Source organism: Mus caroli, unplaced genomic scaffold (genome assembly GCF_978045245.1).
Source record: "Mus caroli unplaced genomic scaffold, Mus_caroli_1 scaffold_8, whole genome shotgun sequence".
NCBI lineage: Eukaryota > Metazoa > Chordata > Mammalia > Rodentia > Muridae > Mus > Mus caroli.
In genome coordinates, this window is record NW_028227263.1 from 91,983,459 (window position 1) to 92,004,937 (window position 21,479).

The window sequence follows — 21,479 nt, forward strand, 5'->3', positions numbered from 1 at the left end:
ATCCTGAGAGACTTTATCTTTCTCATGTATCTGGTACTTTTGTGAATACTCTGAGCATTGCCAGTAGTTTAAGAAACACTTTGTGACTCCACAATGTTACAAATCATGTTTACTATCTGATGATGAGTTTTAGTTAGGTTTTGCTGTGAAATAATCTAGCTAATCTGATAATTTTGTTATGTGGCTGTTGAGAAATGCAGTGATTAAAATAAATCCTTTAAGCCTTGTGATATGTAGTAATCATTCAATTAGTAATCATAAAAGCTATATATTTTTGATATCCTCTCTAGATAGATACAAGTAAATTCTTTTTGCTTTTCTTTTTCATTTTTTCTTTTTTTTATTGAATATTTTCTTTATTTACATTTCAAATGTTATCCCCTTTCCTGGTTCCCCTGCACCCCCAAGACCCCGTAACCCATCCCCTCCCCCTGCTTCTATAAGGGTGCTAACCCACCCACCCACTCACTTCTGCCTTCCTGCCCTAGAATTCCCTTACACTGGGGCATCAAGCCTTCAACGGGACCAAAGGCCTCTCTTGCCATCAATGCACGACAAGGCCATCCTCTGCTACATATGATGCTAGAGCCATGGGTCCCTCTGTGTGTACTCCTTGGTTTAGTCCTTTGGAGCTCTGGAGGTTCTGGTTGGATTATATTGCTGTTCTTTCTATGGGGTTGCAATCCCCTTCAGCTCCTTCAGTTCTTTCTCTAACTCCTCCATTGGAGACTAGGTACTCAGTCCAGTGGTTGGCTGCAAGCATCCACCTCTGTAATTTTAAGGCTCTGGCAGGGCCTCTCAGGAGACAGCTATATCAGGCCCCTGTCACCATGCACTTCTTGGTATCCACAATAGTGTCTGTGTTTCGTGACTGTATATGGAATGGATCCCCAGGTGGGACAGTCTTTGGATATCCTTCCTTCAGTCTCTGCTCCACATTTTGTCTCCATATTTGCTCCCTTGAGTATTTTGTTCCCCCTTCTAAGAAAGACTGGTGCACCCATACTTTGCTCTTCCTTCTTGAGCTTCATGTGGTCTGTAGTTCAGATTGCAGGCGTGTAGGATAACAATCCACAGATGTACCTATAGTCTGTACCTATACTCACTGCAGTTTTCTCTGTCAACTGTTGGTTGGTATCATTTCATTACAAAAGATAATATCAATAATAGGATAAGAATTTGTGTCAGCTCATTCTACACTGAAAGAGCCTTACTTTCATAGGAATATTAAAAATTTTTTAGAAAGTAATTTTGAACATAACAATAAACAAAGAAAACAGAAACATGGTTTTTATCCCATATTCTATGAATTTAATTTCATTTGATAGTCATGAAAATTTTAATTTGAAGGAAAAGTAATAATCACCAGACTTTTACTGTTACTGAAATGGTGGTATCCTAAATTCTGAGGAGCATCTTTGTATACCTTGTACTATAAAATGAATAAGAAACAACTTAACTCATAAGTAATATTAAAAATTAGTTTGCAATGATTTTTATAATATTTTCCTTTTAGAGATATCTTAACATCATCATCATATACATATACCATTCAAGTAAAATTCATAATCTATAAACAATGAGCATTTAGCAGTGGCACAAACAAAACAAAACAAAACAAAAAAGAACATTTAATAATCATTCATTTTAAATTACTTATTTATGTGTGTCTGTGTGTGTGTGTGTGTGTGTGTGTGTGTGTGTGTGAGAGAGAGAGAGAGAGAGAGAGAGAGAGAGAGAGAGAGAGAGAGAGAGAGAGAGAGAGAGAGAGAGAGAGAGAGAGTGGTATATGTGCATGTGCAGGAGGGAAGTATGCACACATATTGAGGTCAGGGGGAAGACAGGGACGACCCTAGCTCTTAATGAACCTGGAGCTAGGCTGGCACTAGCAATCATCTCATCCCCAATTCCAAAAGGGTGATGTTATAGACACAGATGGCTATAGTTAGTTTTTTGTTTTGTTTTGTTTTGTTTTGTTTTGTTTTGTTTTGTTTTGTTTTGTTTTGTTTTGTTGTTTTGTTTTTGCTTTTTGAGACAGGGTTTCTCTGTATAGCTCTGGCTGTCATGGAACTCTGTAGACCAGGCTGGCCTCAAACTCAGTAATCCGCCTGCCTCTGCCTCCCAAGTGCTGGGATTAAAGGCATGGGCCACCACTGCCCGGCTATTGTTAGTTTTTTATGTGTTATGTAGGGATTCAAATTCAGGTCATCATGCTTATATAGCAATTCCTCTTAGAACATCTTTCGAACACCTTTTGATTTTACTACACATTCTAATAGCTTCCAAAATTAAATGTGAGATACTGCCCTGTTTATGTATACTTTAAAAATAGATTTTATTAATGTATATTACTTCTACAAAACAAGTTTTCCTTTTATATTTTCACACATGAACATAATGTATTTTGAGGTTACTTTTCCATATTATGATCTTTTGTTTCCTCACCCTGATATCTTAATATGCCACTATTATTTTCATTGCTCTTTCACTAGATTGTTTTATATACTTATTTTTGTAGTAGATTGCTTTTCATTATAGTTTTAAAACCACCAAAAGTATAGAATTTGAGACAGAAACTATTTATTTGTAAGTACTTTCACCAAGAATATCACACACTATCTCTTTTTCCATATACTATCTACTATACATTTTTCTATTGGTAAGACATCAGAAGATTCATAGATTTACTCAGAAAAGAGAAATTGCGTGGGATGGAAAACTATGAGAAAGACAATGTATGATCATATAAAAATAATGAATTCTTTGCAGTCAGTCAAATGTAGGTATAAAGAGGAACTTGTGAGGCTAACCAAAATGTGTCATGGTCATGCCAAACTCATGCTTAGTGATGTATTATTCCATAGCACAACAACGGATTTATTTGGAAAATATTTAAAAATTGATAACAGGGAAATAGTCTCCAAGCCTGTAAATTCATGAGGGACAAAGGATTAAATGTTTGTCAGTCCCAGTGATTCCTTAAGAGTGTTGGTGCTTATTTGGGGAAGTAAAAGATGGGAACATGGAGGGCAAATGATGCAAGATGTATTATCAAGTCCTTTATGCTATCAAAAGGTAATTTGTGCAAGAACTTGAAAACTAAAGATGGCTTACACATTTCTTATTTTAGTGGATTTAATCATTCATTTATATGAGTCAAATGTGCCTCCAAATGAAACCTGATTATTAATATACCTTTTAAAGTCATGGCAGTGCTTCACTGCAGTACACTAGCATTCTTGTATATAATGTGTGACTTGAGAAGCCTCTTCAAATAACTTAGCCCAGAGAGGGCAGAAGCCTGGATCTTCTAGTTTGGTGCAAGGCAATTTAGCTAGCATATTCATCATCAAAATATTGATGTCAGGTTCAATTCCTGTGTGAGAACAACTTAAAGTAAAATTCATTATAATTATTACTACAAAATTATTACAATAAAATAAAATGACTTGTGGCTATATCCATAAAGAGCTAGATGTAACTAAAATATATCATTATTATTGAAGAATTTCAGGAAAACCATTTATAAAATATGAATGCTCACAAGAAGGTATGGTGTTAATTTGCCAGAAAAGAGGCATTAACTTTTATTTTTTAACGTAGTTTCCTCAATTACATTTCCAATGCTATCCCAAAAGTCCCCCATACCCCCCCCCACTTCCCTACCCACCCATTCCCATTCTTTTGGCCCTGGAATTCCCCTGTATTGGGGCATATAAAGTTTGCATGTCCAATGGGCCTCTCTTTCCAGTGATGGCCATCTTTCTTTCGAACTAGGCCATCTTTCGATATATATGCAGCTAGAGACAAGAGCTCCGGGGTACTGGTTAGTTCATCATGTTGTTCCAACTATAGGGTTGTAGATCCCTTTAGCTCCTTGGGTACTTTCTCTACCTTCTCCATTGGGAGCCCTGTGATCCATCCACTAGCTGACTGTGAGCATCCACTTCTGTGTTTGCTAGGCCCCGGCATAGTCTCACAAGAGACAGCTATATTTGGGTCCTTTCAGCCATTGCATACACTGGCATTAACTTTTAAAAGAGAGTCTGGAATACATTTGTGACCCTTCTGAGTGCATTCCCAAGTATCCCTCATCTACTTTATATCCTTTAAATTATGTTGACGTATGAGATGAAGTCTTAAACGGTTGTGCGGTGAGTGTGTTTTTAGTTATCTTTACTCTTCTTTCATCTCACCATTTGTGTATTTCTAGAATATTCCTCTTGAGACACATTATGTTTCCAGTATTTTCCTAGATAATTGGCATACAGACTACAGTATACTTGGACATTAAGAAACATATTTTATAAGAAATTTGATTAACTACATAATAGAATCATAAAGAAATTACTTATTTATACCTGTGAGATAATGGAGAAAGGAAATCCTCAATTTACATATGAGCAATTGCAAATAAACCATAATTGCCTCTTTTTACTGATTGTATTCTCTTAACCTTTTACAAATAGGTCCAGTGGAAAGGGTCATATTTTGCATTGCACTATCTTGCAATCGCTATATTACATTTATCTAAGTTTTTTCTATTACATTCATAAATGTCACAAATTTGAAAATATATGCTTATATTTTATTTTCCAAAACAGAATATTATACAGTGGCCCAGAAGAGAAAAGTTTGCCCTTAGATTATGGCTGCTGTAAGTAATTTCTAAAGTTAGGTAGCTCTAAAATCATTCTGCTTTCATTAAGAGAAGATAAAACAAGGGCACACATCTCATATGAAAGCCTGTAGCCAGCCCTGCGGGGAGCTCAATAATATTACCCATAATTCCTCAAAACCATGACTGGAAATACAATCCATATCATGATAAAAAGCAAAGCTCTACTCTTAATAATCTGCAGAATTTACATCCAATGACAGTGAAATGAGCAAATAAACATGAAAATTCCCTAATCAGGTCTTGTGCAAGAATATATTTACTTTTTAGCAAATATGAATAATTTTCAGCATTTTTTTTTCTTTCTCATCATTTCTATAGGGGATTATACTTATGGCTTTGCCTCTGCTAGATAATTTCTCAAGCACTATGGTAGATTCAGAGCCTATTTAATATTTTTTTTTCTTTTTGAGTCAAGTTCTCATTAAGTTGACCAGGTAGCCTTTAACTTGTTATATAGTCCTAGCAGGTATAGAAATTAAAATCCTCCTGCCCCAGCCTCCCAAGTAACTGAGATAGCAGTTATACAGCACCACTCTAACCTCTAAATTATTTTCTTTTTGTCACACTCTGTTTATAGCTCTTTGAGAGACATTTCTTCAGAGATTGTCATATAACAATATGTAGTAGAGCAAGTCTGAGAATGGGTGGCTGCTCCATTGGTAAAACTGCAAGCCCAAGAAGGTGAGTTCAATACCTGGCACCCATGGTGGAAGCAGAAAACAGACTCCTGAGTGTTGTCTTTTGACCTCTGTATTCACTATATAGCACACACACACACACACACATGTACAAGCAGATGCACACTCCCAAATGTATCTGAAACTATAATATTTAGTTAATTCTCATAAGAGATTTTTCTGGGCAAAATAATGTAGTCTCATGTTATCAGTGAAAAATTAATTCAGAAACCCACCTCTCACAGATCATTAGCATTGCATAGTGCTGTACCAGGCACAAAAGTTTAGTTTTAGACTATATTTTGAAACACTAGAATTCTATATATTTGATTCACTATGCTAAATTAGCACATGTGCAGCCTGGTTTATTAGGAGCATTGCTTTGTGCTGAGAACCCTATTCATAAAGAATGATCACATTCTGGGGCCTACATGCTCAAGGAAGCTGTGCATTGAGAATCTGGAGCGAAACAGTATTTAATTGGTCTGCTCAACTCCAGATTTGCTTTTTGGAGTCTGACACTTGGCAGTTAATTTCTAACATCTAATTCCTAGTCAGTGTTATAACAGTACAAACATGATGATGGGTATGGGATCATGAGACCCAGCCCTGGTGGGCCAGCTGAAAATAGATATTTTTATTTAGAATTCTGACTACAGGTGCGTCAGTGAATGATCCAGAGTTATGTGTGTATTGGCAGTACTAATTAAAAGTGAGATAATTTTTTTAATGAAAGCATGAAGTTAGGAGGGCATGGACTTTTGTGGCATCCAGGGAGAGTTAGAAGGAGTAGAGGGTATGTATCATCATAATACATTTCATACATGAATATTAAATTTTAAAAGTTAACGAATGAAAAAGAAGAAAGTGTTAGAAATATTAAGAAAACAAGGAGGGCCCCCAATGGAGGAGCTAGAGAAAGTACCCAAGGAGCTAAAGGGAACTGCAACCCTATGGGTGGAATAACAATATGAACTAACTAGTACCCCAGAGCTCTTGTCTCTAGCTGCATATGTATCAAAAGATGGCCTAGTCGGCCATCACTGGAAAGAGAGGCCCATTGGTCATGCAAACTTTATATGCCTCAGTACAGGGGAATGCCAGGGCCAAAAATTGGGAGTGGGTGGGTAGGGGAGTGGTGGGGGGAGGGTATGGGGGACTTTTGGGATAGCATTGGAAATGTAAATGAGGAAAATACCTAATAAAAATATTAAAAAAAGAAAACGAGGAAGTAAAGGAAACATTGGGGTTTTTTTGCACACGATAACAAGCTTTTTCTCTGAATCCTATGAGACTTCTAAGAATGACTCATCAATAATATTCTACCCAGGGATCCATCCCATAATCAGCCTCCAAACGCTGACACCATTGCATACACTAGCAAGATTTTGCTGAAAGGACCCTGATATAGCTGTCTCTTGTGAGGCTGCACCAGGGCCTAGCAAACACAGAAGTGGATGCTCACAGTCAGCTATTGGATGGATCACAGGGTCCCCAATGGAGGAGCTAGAGAAAGCACCCAAGGATCTAAAGGGGTCTGCAGCCCTATAGGTGGAACAACAATATGAACTAACCAGTACCCCCAGAGCTCATGTCTCTAGCTGCATATGTATCAGAAGATGGCCTAGTCGGTCATCACTGGAAGAGAGGCCCATCGGTCTTGCAAACTTTAGATGCTTCAGTACAGGGGAATGCCAGGGCCAAGAAGTGGGAGTGGGTGGGTAGGGGAATGGGGGACTTTAGGGATAGCATTGGAAATGTACATGAGGAAAATACCTAATTAAAAAAAACTAAAAGAAAATAATGTTCTTTTCTAATTTACTTTAATTTTAGAAGGATTAAATTACTTAGATGCTTTGGTTGTTGACAAAATCTCTTTGAAATTTTCAAGATTTGGAAATGGTCAAGATCCATATCTTTCCTTACATTTTTCCTTAACCAAAAATGAATGCTTATGAAGATTTAAGCTTGTACCATTTTTGAGAAAAAAATCATTGCATCTGTATTACAAATAAGGTGCTATAAAGGACCCACACTAAAATTACTATTTATATATATATTCTACAATATATTACATATACATATTTATTTGTATTTAAACATCTTTTATGGTACTGTGATCTACAGACATGTCTTTGAACATTCTTTGCATATTCTCTATCCCCAAGCTATGCCTAGAAAACCAATACACATTTCTATAGCAACATTTTATATATCTCTATCTCTATCTATCTGTCTACCTATCTATCTATCTATCTATCTATCTATCTATCTATCTATCTATCCATCGAAAGAAAAGGGACAGATCTGGTGGCAGTCATCAAATATTACGACCTCATATGCTCAAAATATATTCTAATAATGATATATTTGTATGTTTTATATATAATTGTGATATAATTCATAAAATATGTATATTTATTTCTGCACTTTTGAAGTATTTTTAAGTGTAGATACAGACTGTATTACATATATCTGTTGTATAGGAAGGGGGAAAGTTTAAGATATAATTAACTAGTTAGCTAATAAACTCATCAGGTAGAAAGAAAATGCTTAAAAAGTACTCATCTGATAGGGTCAAATTAGAAATCTCTTCTATCAGCAGTGCAATAGGAAAAGGTTCATATTTCTATGGCAATGAACAATTTCTTAATTCTACAGTCAATATCTTAATTGTTTTCAGTCTTGACTGTCAGGCAGTTTAAATGATCCTGAACACGACTGTGTCCTGTATTATATCTCAATCTAGAGTGTTGAGAATCAACACAGCAGTTTTGAATATGCAATAATTTGAAAATACCACCCAGTTTGAGAAGTTTGTTCTGTGATAATTGCAGGTGCACTGTACTGATAGTTCTTAAGGATTTCTTTGCCAGAGATTTTTGGCAGCTAGGAAGGTAATAAAAATCCGTGTTCTCTAAGGCTCTAGGCACTAAGCAGTATGCTATTTTTACCCAGAAGCCAGGAAACTCCTGATTAGATCCCTGGAGCTTGCTGCCATAAATGACTTTGGTATTTAAACAAAAACTTTCAAAAATTAGCATGCCATCCTCTTGCTTTTATGCAGCTCTCACGACTGTAACCTTTACCCATGTAACTATAGCAGAAACCAAGACATTGAGCTGTATTGCAGAAAGGCCAAGATTGACAAAATTATATACTCTGGAATGGAGGAAAAACATGGCTCCCTGTAAGGCAATTTCAGCATTTTCTTTGTCTAGTGTATTTTGTATTGTGGTTTATCACATTGCTACGGTGATCCCTGATGATAAACACATTTTCTTATTTTTGCTTCTCTTTCATGCTAAAGGTAAAATCACACTTCTGTGGGTCACACATTGTGTCCTCATTTGGGGATAGTTGACAAATGGCATGGCTATGCTGAGCAATCACTGATACCTCACTAAGAACATTATTGTTTAAATAAATTGTTAAATGAATTACATTTTTATTAATGTGTATGTTTCTCTTAGAGTGCATGTCACATGTGTGAGGATAGCATCACTGGTATAAGATCCCTTGGAGTAAAAAGTGCTTGTGAGCCACCTGAATGGGTTTTGGAAACTGAATTCACATCCCCTGCAAAAGCAGTGCATGGTCTTAATTGCTGAAACCTCTTCCAGCTCTAAATACTTTCTTTCAATATTTACATAGTGGAATTCCAGATTCCTGGTCTTATGTTCTTTTATTTCTTGTTTTTATTGCCCATTTTCCTAGTGATCCATATAATAAATGATAAATTTTTCTCACTGTAGTTCCATAACAGATTTACAAAGTTGGTGGTGATTTTACCCACATCTTTTGGATAAGAAGATACAGAAATTTTTTTTTAAAGAAGTGAAGTAATATGAAAACATTATTAACTAGAAAGTAGCAAAACTGAGTATTAACAGACCTGATTAATAAATCATAGATGTTTATTTCTCCATTATGGAATCCTACACACCAAATGAACAGATGGCTGAATGGATTAAAGGGCTTTCATTGCAAGCATGATGACTTGAGTTTGAATTCTGAGCAAGGCAGGCATAACTATATGTATATAGTCCTCTAGTTGCACTGGGAAACAGAAACAGGTGCATTCTGGGATCTGTTTCAAGTCCATAAGTTGGGAAGCAACAAAGAAAAATATTGCATTCTCCTCTAGCCTACAAGGATGAAAAGCCTGTATATTCAGAGGCATATATCACACACACCATATACATGCAAACATACACACATGTACACATGCACACACACACACACATCATACAGATACACATTCTTGCACACATAAACACAGAACCCACCAGTGTATTACTGCTGGATTAATATAATTACATGTAAAATGGTAGAACTTTGGGTAATATGTTTCCTGCTCTTTTTCCTTACATTTTGATATTTTTAAATGGTATACAGCCATGTTTAATGTTTTATATAAAAAGCTATGATTAATTAAAATTATATAAGTAATATACAAAATTATCTTTTTTATTTAGTTGTTAATTGTATAATTATCTTACTTTCACAGCATATTTCTATGTGTTTAGTTCTGTCATATAAGTAGTAGGGGAGAGTAAAATCAATGTACTTATATAAAGTTCACATATCATATATGTTGTCAATAATGCGATGTTAATATTTCAAATGTACTACCTACACAGACATGCACACACTTATAAACACATGAATACACATTCTTAAAGCATAATCTTGTATTCTACCTCTGTGGTTTAGGAAAATTCTGATTTAAGGTGTCTACCAATTTTAATAGTGTAAATGGTATGATCATCAGTCTATCCCAGAGCTATCACTAACAAAGAACTATAGTGTATATATATTTTCACTAAATATATTAAAAAGACAATATTACAGAAACATATATATCTATGCTATTTAGTAGCTTTTGTTAGAATATTGACTTTAATAAAACTTATTTCATTGTGAGTATATAATTAGTAATTAATGAGAGCCATTATTACTACTGATAAGTATAAAATTCACAGATTCCGCATTCATTCTCCCACTTATTTATAAACCAGTCCAAGCAGACCACTGGAGCATTCCACATTCTAATATCCACACTGACACATATTTTCATTTTTCATTGTTAAGACCAGCATAGGAAAACCCTGCTTCTAAGCATGATGACCCCAGCAAAAGAGAAGGGTAAGGAATATAAATTCACCATCAAGAGTCTATCTCTGACTTTGGTTCTAAAGTCAGGCTTGCATCATTTTTCACATGTATGTCCTGCGAGTCCCTTGCCTTTTCCCTCTCATTGGGTAATTTCAAATGTTTCCAACATTAAACTTTCCTTTATGTTGTTGTCATGAAATCCTACTTGTAAATTCAGATGTTTTCTCTTTTTTTTTTTCAGATCAAAACATGACATCACTGAACACAATTGCACACTGATTTTCTGAAAATTACCCAGAAGTTAGCATATGGAAAACATGCCAATTGTCTTTCTTTTCAAAACCTTTCTTGCTATTCATGTCATCTATGTATGCAAACTTGGAGTGACACCTTGGTTTCCTTCCTCTCTGTACTTCTTCCTCTGGAATGAAGGATCACACAGGCTGTGTACCTCAGTACACATTTAATCATGAATTTACACTAGTTCTCCCCATCAGCACACTGGAATCCAATTTCTTTAATTTTTTTTCTCTTCCTTCCTTCCTTCCTTCCTTCCTTCCTTCCTTCCTTCCTTCCTTCCTTCCTTCCTTCCTTCCTTCCTTCCTTCCTCCCCCCTCTCTCTCTTTCTTTCTTTCTTTCTTTCTTTCTTTCTTTCTTTCTTTCTTTCTTTCTTTCTTTCTTTCTTTCTTTCTTTCTTTTTTCACTGTAGTAGTCAAGCTGCCATTCAGTGTTACATGACTAAAGAAACCAGCTTCCACGGTTTGCTTTTTTTCCCCTCATCTCTAGTTGTATTCAGTTTGTACAAAATGGAAATGGTATTTCCTAGTTTATACTTTTGCAGTTACTTTTCTATTAAAACACAATTATCTATAAAACAAATGCTTTAACAAAGACATGACAAATACATGCTGTTAGACAAATATAAAACCAATAGTATACTTAATCTTTGTCTCTCATCAAAGCTATTTAGACCATGGAATCCTAAACACTAATGTTAGATTTAAAAATTAAAATCAGAGAAGACTTGATCATCTACATTGTACAGATCCACATAACTTCAAACGTTACTCAAAGAGTCCAGAACACTAATATGCATTTACAGTTTAGTTCAACATTCAATGAGACATATTTTCCAGAAATATGCAAGTAAGAAAATGAATACACAGTAAACCCTATTTCAAGTTATTTTTTTGAAAACATCACGTCAGGTAGATCAAGACGATAAGCTCAGTCACCTTATTGAGGACAAGGCAGACAGCACATACTTCTGTAACTGAGGCATGACTCCTCAGCTGTCACAGCAGTGGTAACATAAAAATATCTTCCTGAGAAGATTAAAAAATTCGTAATGAAGTCAGGGAGAATGAGGTATTAATGACAGTAGAGGGTGAAAGGATAGAGGGTAAGAAAGGATTACTGCATGTACTCAGGAGCAACACAGGAAGCAGAACCATTGTAGAGCAGTTGTGAGCTATGGGAACGACAGCTTATATAAGCATGAGCTGCAGGACTGATGGCTCATATAGTAGGCATGCTATAGTAGTCAAGAAAATGAGTGCAAAAATGAGGAGAAAACACATAAATTATTTTGTATTTTCTCCAATAAACTTATAATTCAGTAGCAGTGTCAAGAACATTTGGCTTCAAAATACGTAAACATACACTTATATATCACATGTATACAATGTATGCACCACATATACATACACCACATACATGCAAATGAACACACACACACTTGGATAGACAGAGAAAGCTTATGTCATGAACCCCCTAGAAAGAATAAAGCAGCATCGCATGTTACTACTTGAGTCATTTTTTTTTTTGTATTTCTCAAAAAGTAGCTTCAAAATGGTTGTTTTAGATATGTTTCACAAATTTCCGGAAAAGCCATACAAAATACCACTGAGGAAGATTTCGAATGCTGAGGGCAAATTCAGGAAGAAAACCTCATCTATAATAGTTTCAAGAGAAAACTAAAACAGCAAGACAGACATAACCAAGGGGAAAGAACTCTAAAATGGAATATGTGCAACACTGAAGAAAGAATTGAAGAGGGCACTGGAGGAGGTAGAGCACTCCCATGGACAAGGATCAGCAGAACTAATATTCTTTCAATGGCTGTGTTACTGAAGTGAAAGTGATCAATGGTTGGGTGTAAATGTGATGAAAACTATAGTGACAATTTCTCAGAACTATGGGGACACCCTTAAGCTAATACAGAAGTACATATTATTCCAAATGGCCTGAACAATACTGAACAAAGGAGAAATACTGGAGCTAAAATAAGACTTTATACAAACTGTTCTACAAAGCCATAGTATCAGAATCAACACTATACTGGCATCAAAAACAAATAAGTATTGAAAAGAAGAGAGGACCCCAGAATAAGCTCATACAATGAAAGTCAGTTTTTTTTCAATAAAGATATTGTGGCAGTTTGAATCTACCTACTCCAAGAAATGGCACTATTAGGAGGTGTGGCAATGTTGGAATGAGTGTGGCCTTGTTAGAGAATGTGTGTCACTGTGGGGGTAGGCTTTGAGGTCCTATGATCAAGCTCCATCCAGTGTGGAATTAAGAGTCTGCTCCTGGTTGCCTGCAGAAGCCAGTCTCCTCCTGGTTGTCTTAGGATCAAGATGTAGAACTCTTGATTCCTCCAGTACCATGTCTGCTTGCATGCTGCTATGCTTTCTGCTATGATGAGATTGGACTGAACCTGTAAAATTGTAAGACAGCCCTAGGCAAATGTTGCCCTAAGAGTTGTCTTGGTCATGGTGTTCCTTCACAGCAATGCAAATCCTAACAATAACAGATATCAAAAGCATATATCAGAGACAGCCTTTTCAAAGCATGTGTTTAGCAAATTGGATATTAAAATGCATAAGAATGGAATTAGATTCCTATCTCTCACCACATTCAAAGCTATTCAATGGAGCAATGAGCTTATTGTACGACCTAATGCTTTGAAACTGCATTGGAAGACATTTCAAGACAGATTAATGAATAAAGACTGACTGATAGGACCCCAAACATTGCAGAGAAATGAAGCTAATAACTGACACATGAGACTGCATGAAATGGAAGTGTTTCTGTTCAGCAAAGTAAACAATTAGCAGAGTGATGAGACAGCAGACAGAATTAGAGAGATCCTGGATAAATACTTACTTAACAAGGAATTAAACTCTAAAATATACAAAGAAATCAGCAAATTAATGCTCAAAAATAAACAGGCAAATGAATCATACAGTTCTCAAAAAAAGAGATAAACATTCAAAACTGACAGAGTCCATCCCAGTCAGAATGATATAACCCAGGAATCAAACAACCAACACTGGCAAGAATATGAAAAAAGAACCTTTACTCTTTGCTAGTGGGAATATAAAAATGTGGAGTTAATATATGCATATAGGAATGAAAATTCCTCATAAAGTTGGTATACACCCAAAGTATTCTGCTTCCAAATATGCAAGCACAGTATCTGCATACCATAGAGATGCTCACATGGTATCTGCATGCTAGAGAGATGCACACCCAGTATTTACATACTATAGGGATGCACACACAGTATCTGCAAATTGTGGAGGTTCACACACAGTATCTGGATACTATAGAGATGCATACACATTGTCTGCATACTGTAGAGATGCACACACAGAATATACATACTTTAGAGATATGTGCACATCATATCCATTTTAACAATAATAATAGGATATGAAATTAATTTTAATATCAATAAGCAGATGAACATCAAAAGAAAATATGGTACCTAAACACAACTAGGGTAACTAGACCACAGAAAACAAGTTTATGTAATCTTCAGAATAATGTGTAAAGCTGGAACTCATTGTGTTAACAAAATAAGCCAGACTCAGGAAGAAAAACGAAATGATTTTTTCTTTCAAATATTAGGTAGATGACAGTAGAGTGCTAGATGAAAGATAGAGAAAGAATATATAGACAGATGACTTCTAGACCACAGATTGGTGATGAGAGATGCTAGATAGCTAGCTAGATAAATAATATAGATATATAGATACTTTTGTAAGTATAGAGAGAAATGGGAAAAGGTTATCTGGAGAAGGATGAATGACAGGAAGAGAACTACAAAGGAGGGTTATGATGTGTGACTATTTAACAATGTACAAATCTTACATGTATATAAAGACATCATTTTGTACATTATTTTTCAAAGTTAAAATTAAATGAAAAATAGATCTAATTGATGAAAATCAATGCAGTAGCATGGGAGACAGTACTCTTAAGTGGTCACATTACTATAGCTATCCCAGATCCAAAGAGTCAGAGTAGGGTGATTATTAGGCAACTCTCTGTCAGGCACACCACTTCATGGGCTACAGGAACTTTATTTAATGGCTAATGAGTTAAGTGTGCTAATTTAAAGTTTATGTATGGGCCAAGACTTTAAATCCAGCTCTTAATAGAAAGAAACTGGCAGATCTCTGTCAATTCAAGGTCAACTTGGTCCATGTAGTGTTTTAAGCGAGCCAGGTGCAGATTGTGACACCCTGTCTCAAAGAGAGAAACAAGCAAGCAAACAAACAAGCAAATAAACAGCCAATGTTTGGGCTGAGACTGTAGCTTCATGGGAAATTATTTGCCTAAGTTGTGCAAAGCCCTGTGTTCAATCTCTACCTCCATACACAAAGCATGTTATTTTTCTTTTATATAGAAAAAAGTCTCTCATGACTTATGAGTTTGATTTTCTTGTATATACTACACCATGTTATACGATTCAGGGCTTAGAACAATATTGTCTGCTAGGTGCCTGCAAAGAGATTATGCCCCGAGCACACATAAAACACAATTTCTGCCACTATTAAGAAGAAGAAAAACATAGACAAAACATAAACATTAGAAAAGCTTTTAATGTTAATCTCTAAAATACAATACTGCATATTACATTAGCCTAGATTTATTGAAATTCATCTTAAACAATTGGATTTTTTTTATTATTGGTTTTTGACAAATAAGCAATCTACAAACTGCTTGCTTAAATCCTTTCAGCTCTTTTCAGTGTTAAACTAAGACAGATAATAAATATTTATTAATTTCAATGACAGGACATTAAATCCTAGAAAATCAATAAAAAGCATCCTTAGTAATTTCCTCCATATATTTAAGATCTTAAAGAACCCAGATCTGTAATTCATTGAAACAATTTTATCTTGTTTGAGTTAGAGACAAAAGTCACATGATCACAGAATTGAGGGCATACTTTGCTGGAAGTCATCAGTTCTAGATGAGGGTTTTGTTCCTGTCCCCAGTGTACAACTAGAGAAAACAGGCCATGGCTTACCCTCTACTATGAGGTTTTTTGGAGAGTGTACATTCAGTAATTTCAAGAAACTTGCTGAGTACCCTCTCTGATGAACATAAAACAGTACAGTTTTATGTGCTTGTATCATTTGCGATATAAATAATCAAATATTTTAAACCTAGAATGTTCAAGAGAAGGACAGAAAAATGTATGGAAAACATTTTCTTTAAAATTATGAGTATCTTTCAACACATAATCAGGGCAAAGGTGATAAAAGGAAACAGTAGAAATACAGTTTCATGAATTTTTTTACAGGATGGTATGTTAATATATCAAGAGATTACATAAAATAAATGTCTTATGCCCACAATTGTAAGTAACAATGCTGGAATCAGAAGAGTAAGAAATAAACAAGAATTAAGTTCATGTGTAGCACAGAGATCACCTTTGCACTCCTGTTTTGCCAGTGTTTTTAGCCCTTACCTGTGCAGCTTAGATTTTTAAGTCAGGCTGCTATGTACAATAGACATCCTAATAGTGAAAAACTAACAAGGGAGGCTGTTCCTTCAAGAGCACAGACTGAAACAAAACTCCTCTCTCCAACAGCTCCTACAGTCTGTCTGTGTTTATTGACACACAGAGCCCAACAACAGGTTTCTGTAGAGAATGAAAGGAAGTGGGGTAGAAGCCCCAGAGTCTCCTCTGATAGTCAGGTATTATGGGATTTGATGAGACAACTTACAGATCAGTTGCTCTGAAATAGGGAGGCACATCAAAATTCCTCTTAAAAAGTGAGTAGAAGCCAACACAAAATTATCTAATTGAAAAGCTATGTAGTGAGTTTGTGTGTGTGTGTGTGTGTGTGTGTGTGTGTGTGTGTGTGTGTGTGTGTGTGTGAATATCTTTGCATACTGTGAAATGATTCTCATGGGCTGAATGTTATATACTTAACTTTAACATGTATGAGGAATGTTGCTTATATTTCCAAAGAAAGTTCATATCTGGGTTGAGAATGTAATACAAGTCTTTTTTATAAAACACTTAAAATTCATTGTTTTTATATCCTTTTGGTTGTTGTTGTTGTAGTAATGTCAACAGTGACAATTTCCCACTTACAACCTAAGGTCTTCAATAATGCAACATTGCTTTCTGCCAGGCTTCTCTGGGACTGCATCCTGAGCTACTTTCTGCTGGGAGCTGCCTGATGAGTCGGTGAATTTGGTGTCCTAGTTGGGTCCAGTGTGGTAGGTACACATAGAGGTTATGCTTTTTTTTAATTAGATATTTTCTTCATTTACATTTCAAATACTATCCTCAAAACCCCCCTATACCCTCCCCCAACCCTGCTCCTCAACCCACTCACTCCTGCTTCCTGGCCCTGGCATTCCCCTGTACTGGGGCATATGATCTTCACAATACCAAGGGCCTCTCCTCCCATTGATGGTCGACTAGGGCATCCTCTACTACATATGCAACTAGAGACACAGCTCTGGGGGGTACTGGTTAGATCATATTGTTGTTCCTTATATAGGGTTGCAGACCACTTTAGCTCCTTGGTTACTTTCTCTAGCTCCTTCATTGATCTTTAAGACAATGCTTTATTAGTCATTACTGGTAACACATGGAGATGAAGTACTATTGTAGGTAGCCCTGGGGCTAATTATGTTTGATGTTAATTCTGTTCTCCTTTGAGTGGTTGCGAACAAGGAATGAGTCAGCTGATTTTCCTATAATCCAGATTCCCACCTTAATTTGTAAAATAAAGGAGAGCTGATGATCGGGCAGATAAAAGGGAAGGTGGAGCAGAAGGAGAGAGAGAAGGAGAAAATGGAAGATCTAGAGAATGCAGAGGAGGAGGAAGAAGGAGAAAAGCAGAGCAGAGAAGCACATGGCCTAGAGAAACTGCAAGTTTTAAGGGGTCTCATAAGCTGTAGAAGATGGTAGTGTAGTGGTAGATCTGCCCAATCTAGGCACAAAGCATGTAATCATATTAATTGTGTTGTGTTTTCATTTACTGGGGCATATTTGGGTTGGAGAGATTTACTGCAACAAAGTACCTTGCTTTTTATCCTGGCTTCTGGAATCCTGGAAGCAACAGTCCTGGGTGGATGTAACATCTGGGTTGGATTTGATGGCATGAGACTCAAAGGAGGAGGCTGATCACGGAAAACTGATGACAAGCAGAGTTGTACGGTCTCTTTCATTGCTTTCATCTGTGATTCCTGAAAGAGAGGGAAGGATTGACATTTTAACCTGTGGTTCTTATTACCACATTTCCCACATTGGTCTTAGCCTACACTCACTCCATTCAACTACAGACAGGTTTTCAAATGAAGTTTCTTGTCCTGGTTCAATGTAGTGTCTTCACTTGGTTCTATTCTTGAATACCTTGTGCACAGCTGGGATCACAGTGATGGATGGAGAGACTAGGATGAGGGAATGGGACACTGGGAAACAGGCCTTAGGCAGAAATAGTATGGATACCAAGCTATGGGTTTCTTGCTTCTATAGACCTGATCATGTTGTCTAGAAGCCATTACAACTAGTTTGCAAGTTGATTCAGAACAGTTTGAAACTTCAGGCCAGATAATTATAGGAAACATAGAAGCAAAATTTGGTAGGTAATTCTAATGGGGCTATGGAAGACTAGTATCCCAGAAGAAATGAAGCTCAAGAGGCCTCAGAGGGCAAGGACAGTGTCAGATACTGGTCACAGATGCTGCATCCTGGCAAATACTCTGGCTGTGTTCTGCTTCCATAATGAAATGTGTGTGTGGATGAATTAAAAAGCAATGGACTAACTAGTTAGATGGAGAACATTTCAAGAGATAACTATCAGGCTGTGAGAGGGTATTTGTCCATTGTGTTTAGTGAGGTTTATTACATATCTTCAAAGCAGAACATGCAGCAGAAGGATGTGACATGTAAGTAGTTCAGTGACAAATCTATGCAGGTTTGGTTAAAGTGGTAGGCATGGGACAGGTACCAATAAACTGCATATAACTTCTTAAGAGATTGGCACTGTTAAGGTGAAACTACACACTCTGCATGGGGACAATAGGAAGGGATATTTAGGCTAGGCTTTCACTCCTAGAAGGTTCTAGGAGAAACAGTGCAACATGTGAAAATTGAATGCCTAAGCACAGGGAACTTCCAAGGAATCTTTAATGGTCTTGGGGATGGAGGGATTAAAGAGTATTCTCAGTGGGTTAATAAATCTCTAAGTCAGAGGAATAACTCAATTCAGATGCTAAAAGTAATAAAGAATGAAACCATGAAGTCATGGTTTCAAATGACACACACAAACTCTCTAACCATTCAAGAAGAAGAGGAAGAGAATGATCTGTACTTTTTGCTTCAAGCTGTTTTTAAGGTCGTCCCTCCTGGCTTTCATTCTTGGGACTACAGACTGCGCTAGGACCACTTGTCTTACACTTTGGTATAATTATTTGTTGACAGTCTAGACAGATCCTACCAGAGACCATGGTGTGATATTTGTCATCAGAATTAGTGTCATTCTCTTTCTAACCCTCTCTCTTCAAGAAAGAGCCTCTGACTGAACAAGTCTGTTTCTGATGCTGTTAGTGTTGTGTCTGCACAGGGTCTGCCGCAACAATGACCTGACCGCACAACCCATTACATAATCACCATCCTTCCACTCTACCAAAGCTTCTATTTCCTTTGAAGTTTACTATAACAGGATGTCCCTAACTGGAGTATGAGATAACATACGTTGCATGCTTTCCTCTGTACCTATTTCCCCTGGATCTAGAAGAGAACTATTCTCTTCTCATGTAAGTCTTGGTTTATCCTTTCCTTCCCAACCACTTCTTTCATTTGTTGTACCCTCCACTCTTGAAGTTGGGAATTTTGTAGCTAAAATGCCCAATTTTCAATATACTTCCGTGGTAGCTGGATAAATAATACACCTTCTGAAAACTCTGATTCACAGATGTTGAGGGGTTTTGCTTCGTTTATTTTGGTATTATAAACTAACACTTCATTCATTAGAAAGATCAGTGAGGACAAAGTTGGAATGTGAAGTTGTTCTTACAGTATAGTTAAAGTTATGTGAACATGAGACACAGGATATTTAAAAGGTAAAAGGTGAGTAAAAAACGTCTTATATAAATGTGAAAGAGTGGGGAGGAACAATTCTTTTAAACTGTAGTTTTTGTCCATCGTAGATTGATAGAGCCTTTCCACCTGGATTTAGAGCTTTGGTTTTTAAACTTTATTTGTATCTTGCTTGATATTTCTTAAAATCAATCCCTAATAATGGGAAATGCTTTTTATAGTTCTACATACCAAAAAAGAGGTGACAGAATATTAAAGGTTAAAGACAAAATTCTCTTCACAGAAAAGCAATCTAACTTTATTCACTAGTAACACTAATGGATAGGCTTTCTGGGTTTTTCCATGTGACAGGCAATATTCCCATCAATTTAGTTTTTATGCATATAACTCTCAAATCACCTTTAAAAATCTAAGTGCTGTGCCTGACCTCTATGAAGCATAGCACTGGGAAGGTCTGAACACAGCCATTCAACAAAAGTGATTACTTAAACACAGGGGTACTTTCCCTGGAGACTTTCAGCTCTCAGACTCTCAGACTAATAGAGGCTATGGCAGGATATGGGCTCACTGCACAAGGGTGCACATGAGAGTGATGAATAATGGGACAAGGGCACAGAACTAAAGGGGAAGGAAACAGTCTGCAGAAGCCCTGAGTTCTGTGACATAAACCCATTTCTAAACAATACAATGTTTTATGGTTTTGAGATTTGGTGCTATCCATAAATATTTGCAATTTCCAGATTCATTTTATATTATTATTCTATTACTTCATGGATCAGAAAGTCTCATTTTCTGATTGGTTCATTATATTTTATATGGGAACAAAGATCACGTCTCATATACTTTCTAATTCCTATAGTGCTTAACATAATAGCATTTCACAAAAGCTATTTGAAAACTATATAACCACTGACAAATTAAATAATTATCTAGCATTCAATCAGGAAGAACATATAAGGAAAATATAATTCAATGGCCATAAATGATAACATCTTAGAAGTTGGGGACTGCTTCAGGAACTTGAGGACTTAGCATCTTATTGGGATATAATGCTTTTTTTTTTTTTTCAGAAAAAGTGGCAGCTGAGACAGATAATAGTTTCTTAGTGTGAATTGAATATTCTTCTTGGTTTTTTTCTTTCAACCAGATCTATACAATTTCTATGTCTTTTGTAAAAAGTGGTGGAGTGTGTGCTGTGTGAGATGAGATGAATTGTCACTGGAAAATGATAAATTAAATTTTTATAAAACTAATTTTGGTAAAATAAATTATGCCTAACCTACTCCATAGAATGAAAGTCATCCTACCTTGAATTATCAAATGTTAATAATGTGAATAAATGAATAAATAGCCATTCCAAAAAACTAAGTTTTAGTAGATCTCTACTTACTTATTTAAATATTAATTTGTTTCAGAGCTTCAAATCTTACAAAGGAATGCCATTAACAATCAGGATATTTCCTTTCTAATTTCTCTGTTATGAAAGAGTCTACATAATATGTTTGAGATGTCACATAAGCCAGCTGTGAAGATGTGTAGATCATAACAAAGTGGAGAAATGTGCTAATGAGAGATAGAGTCATATCCCTAAACAGCAGCATTTAGACTGGTCTTCAAACCTACCACACAGTGTAGGTATAGT

The 21,479-nt window shown here is 36.2% G+C and overlaps 1 protein-coding gene across 4 annotated transcripts in view; it reads right to left on the bottom strand.

Moving 5' to 3' along the window:
- The window catches only part of Luzp2 (leucine zipper protein 2), a 393,196-nt gene that overhangs the window by 33,174 nt on the left and 338,543 nt on the right, over positions 1–21,479 (bottom strand). For all 4 annotated transcript variants that reach the window (XM_029479976.1, XM_021168299.3, XM_029479978.2 and 1 more), the window contains one exon: positions 17,818–17,982. In XM_029479976.1, the coding sequence (XP_029335836.1) occupies positions 17,818–17,982 (165 nt within the window). The remainder of the gene's footprint in view (positions 1–17,817; positions 17,983–21,479) is intronic.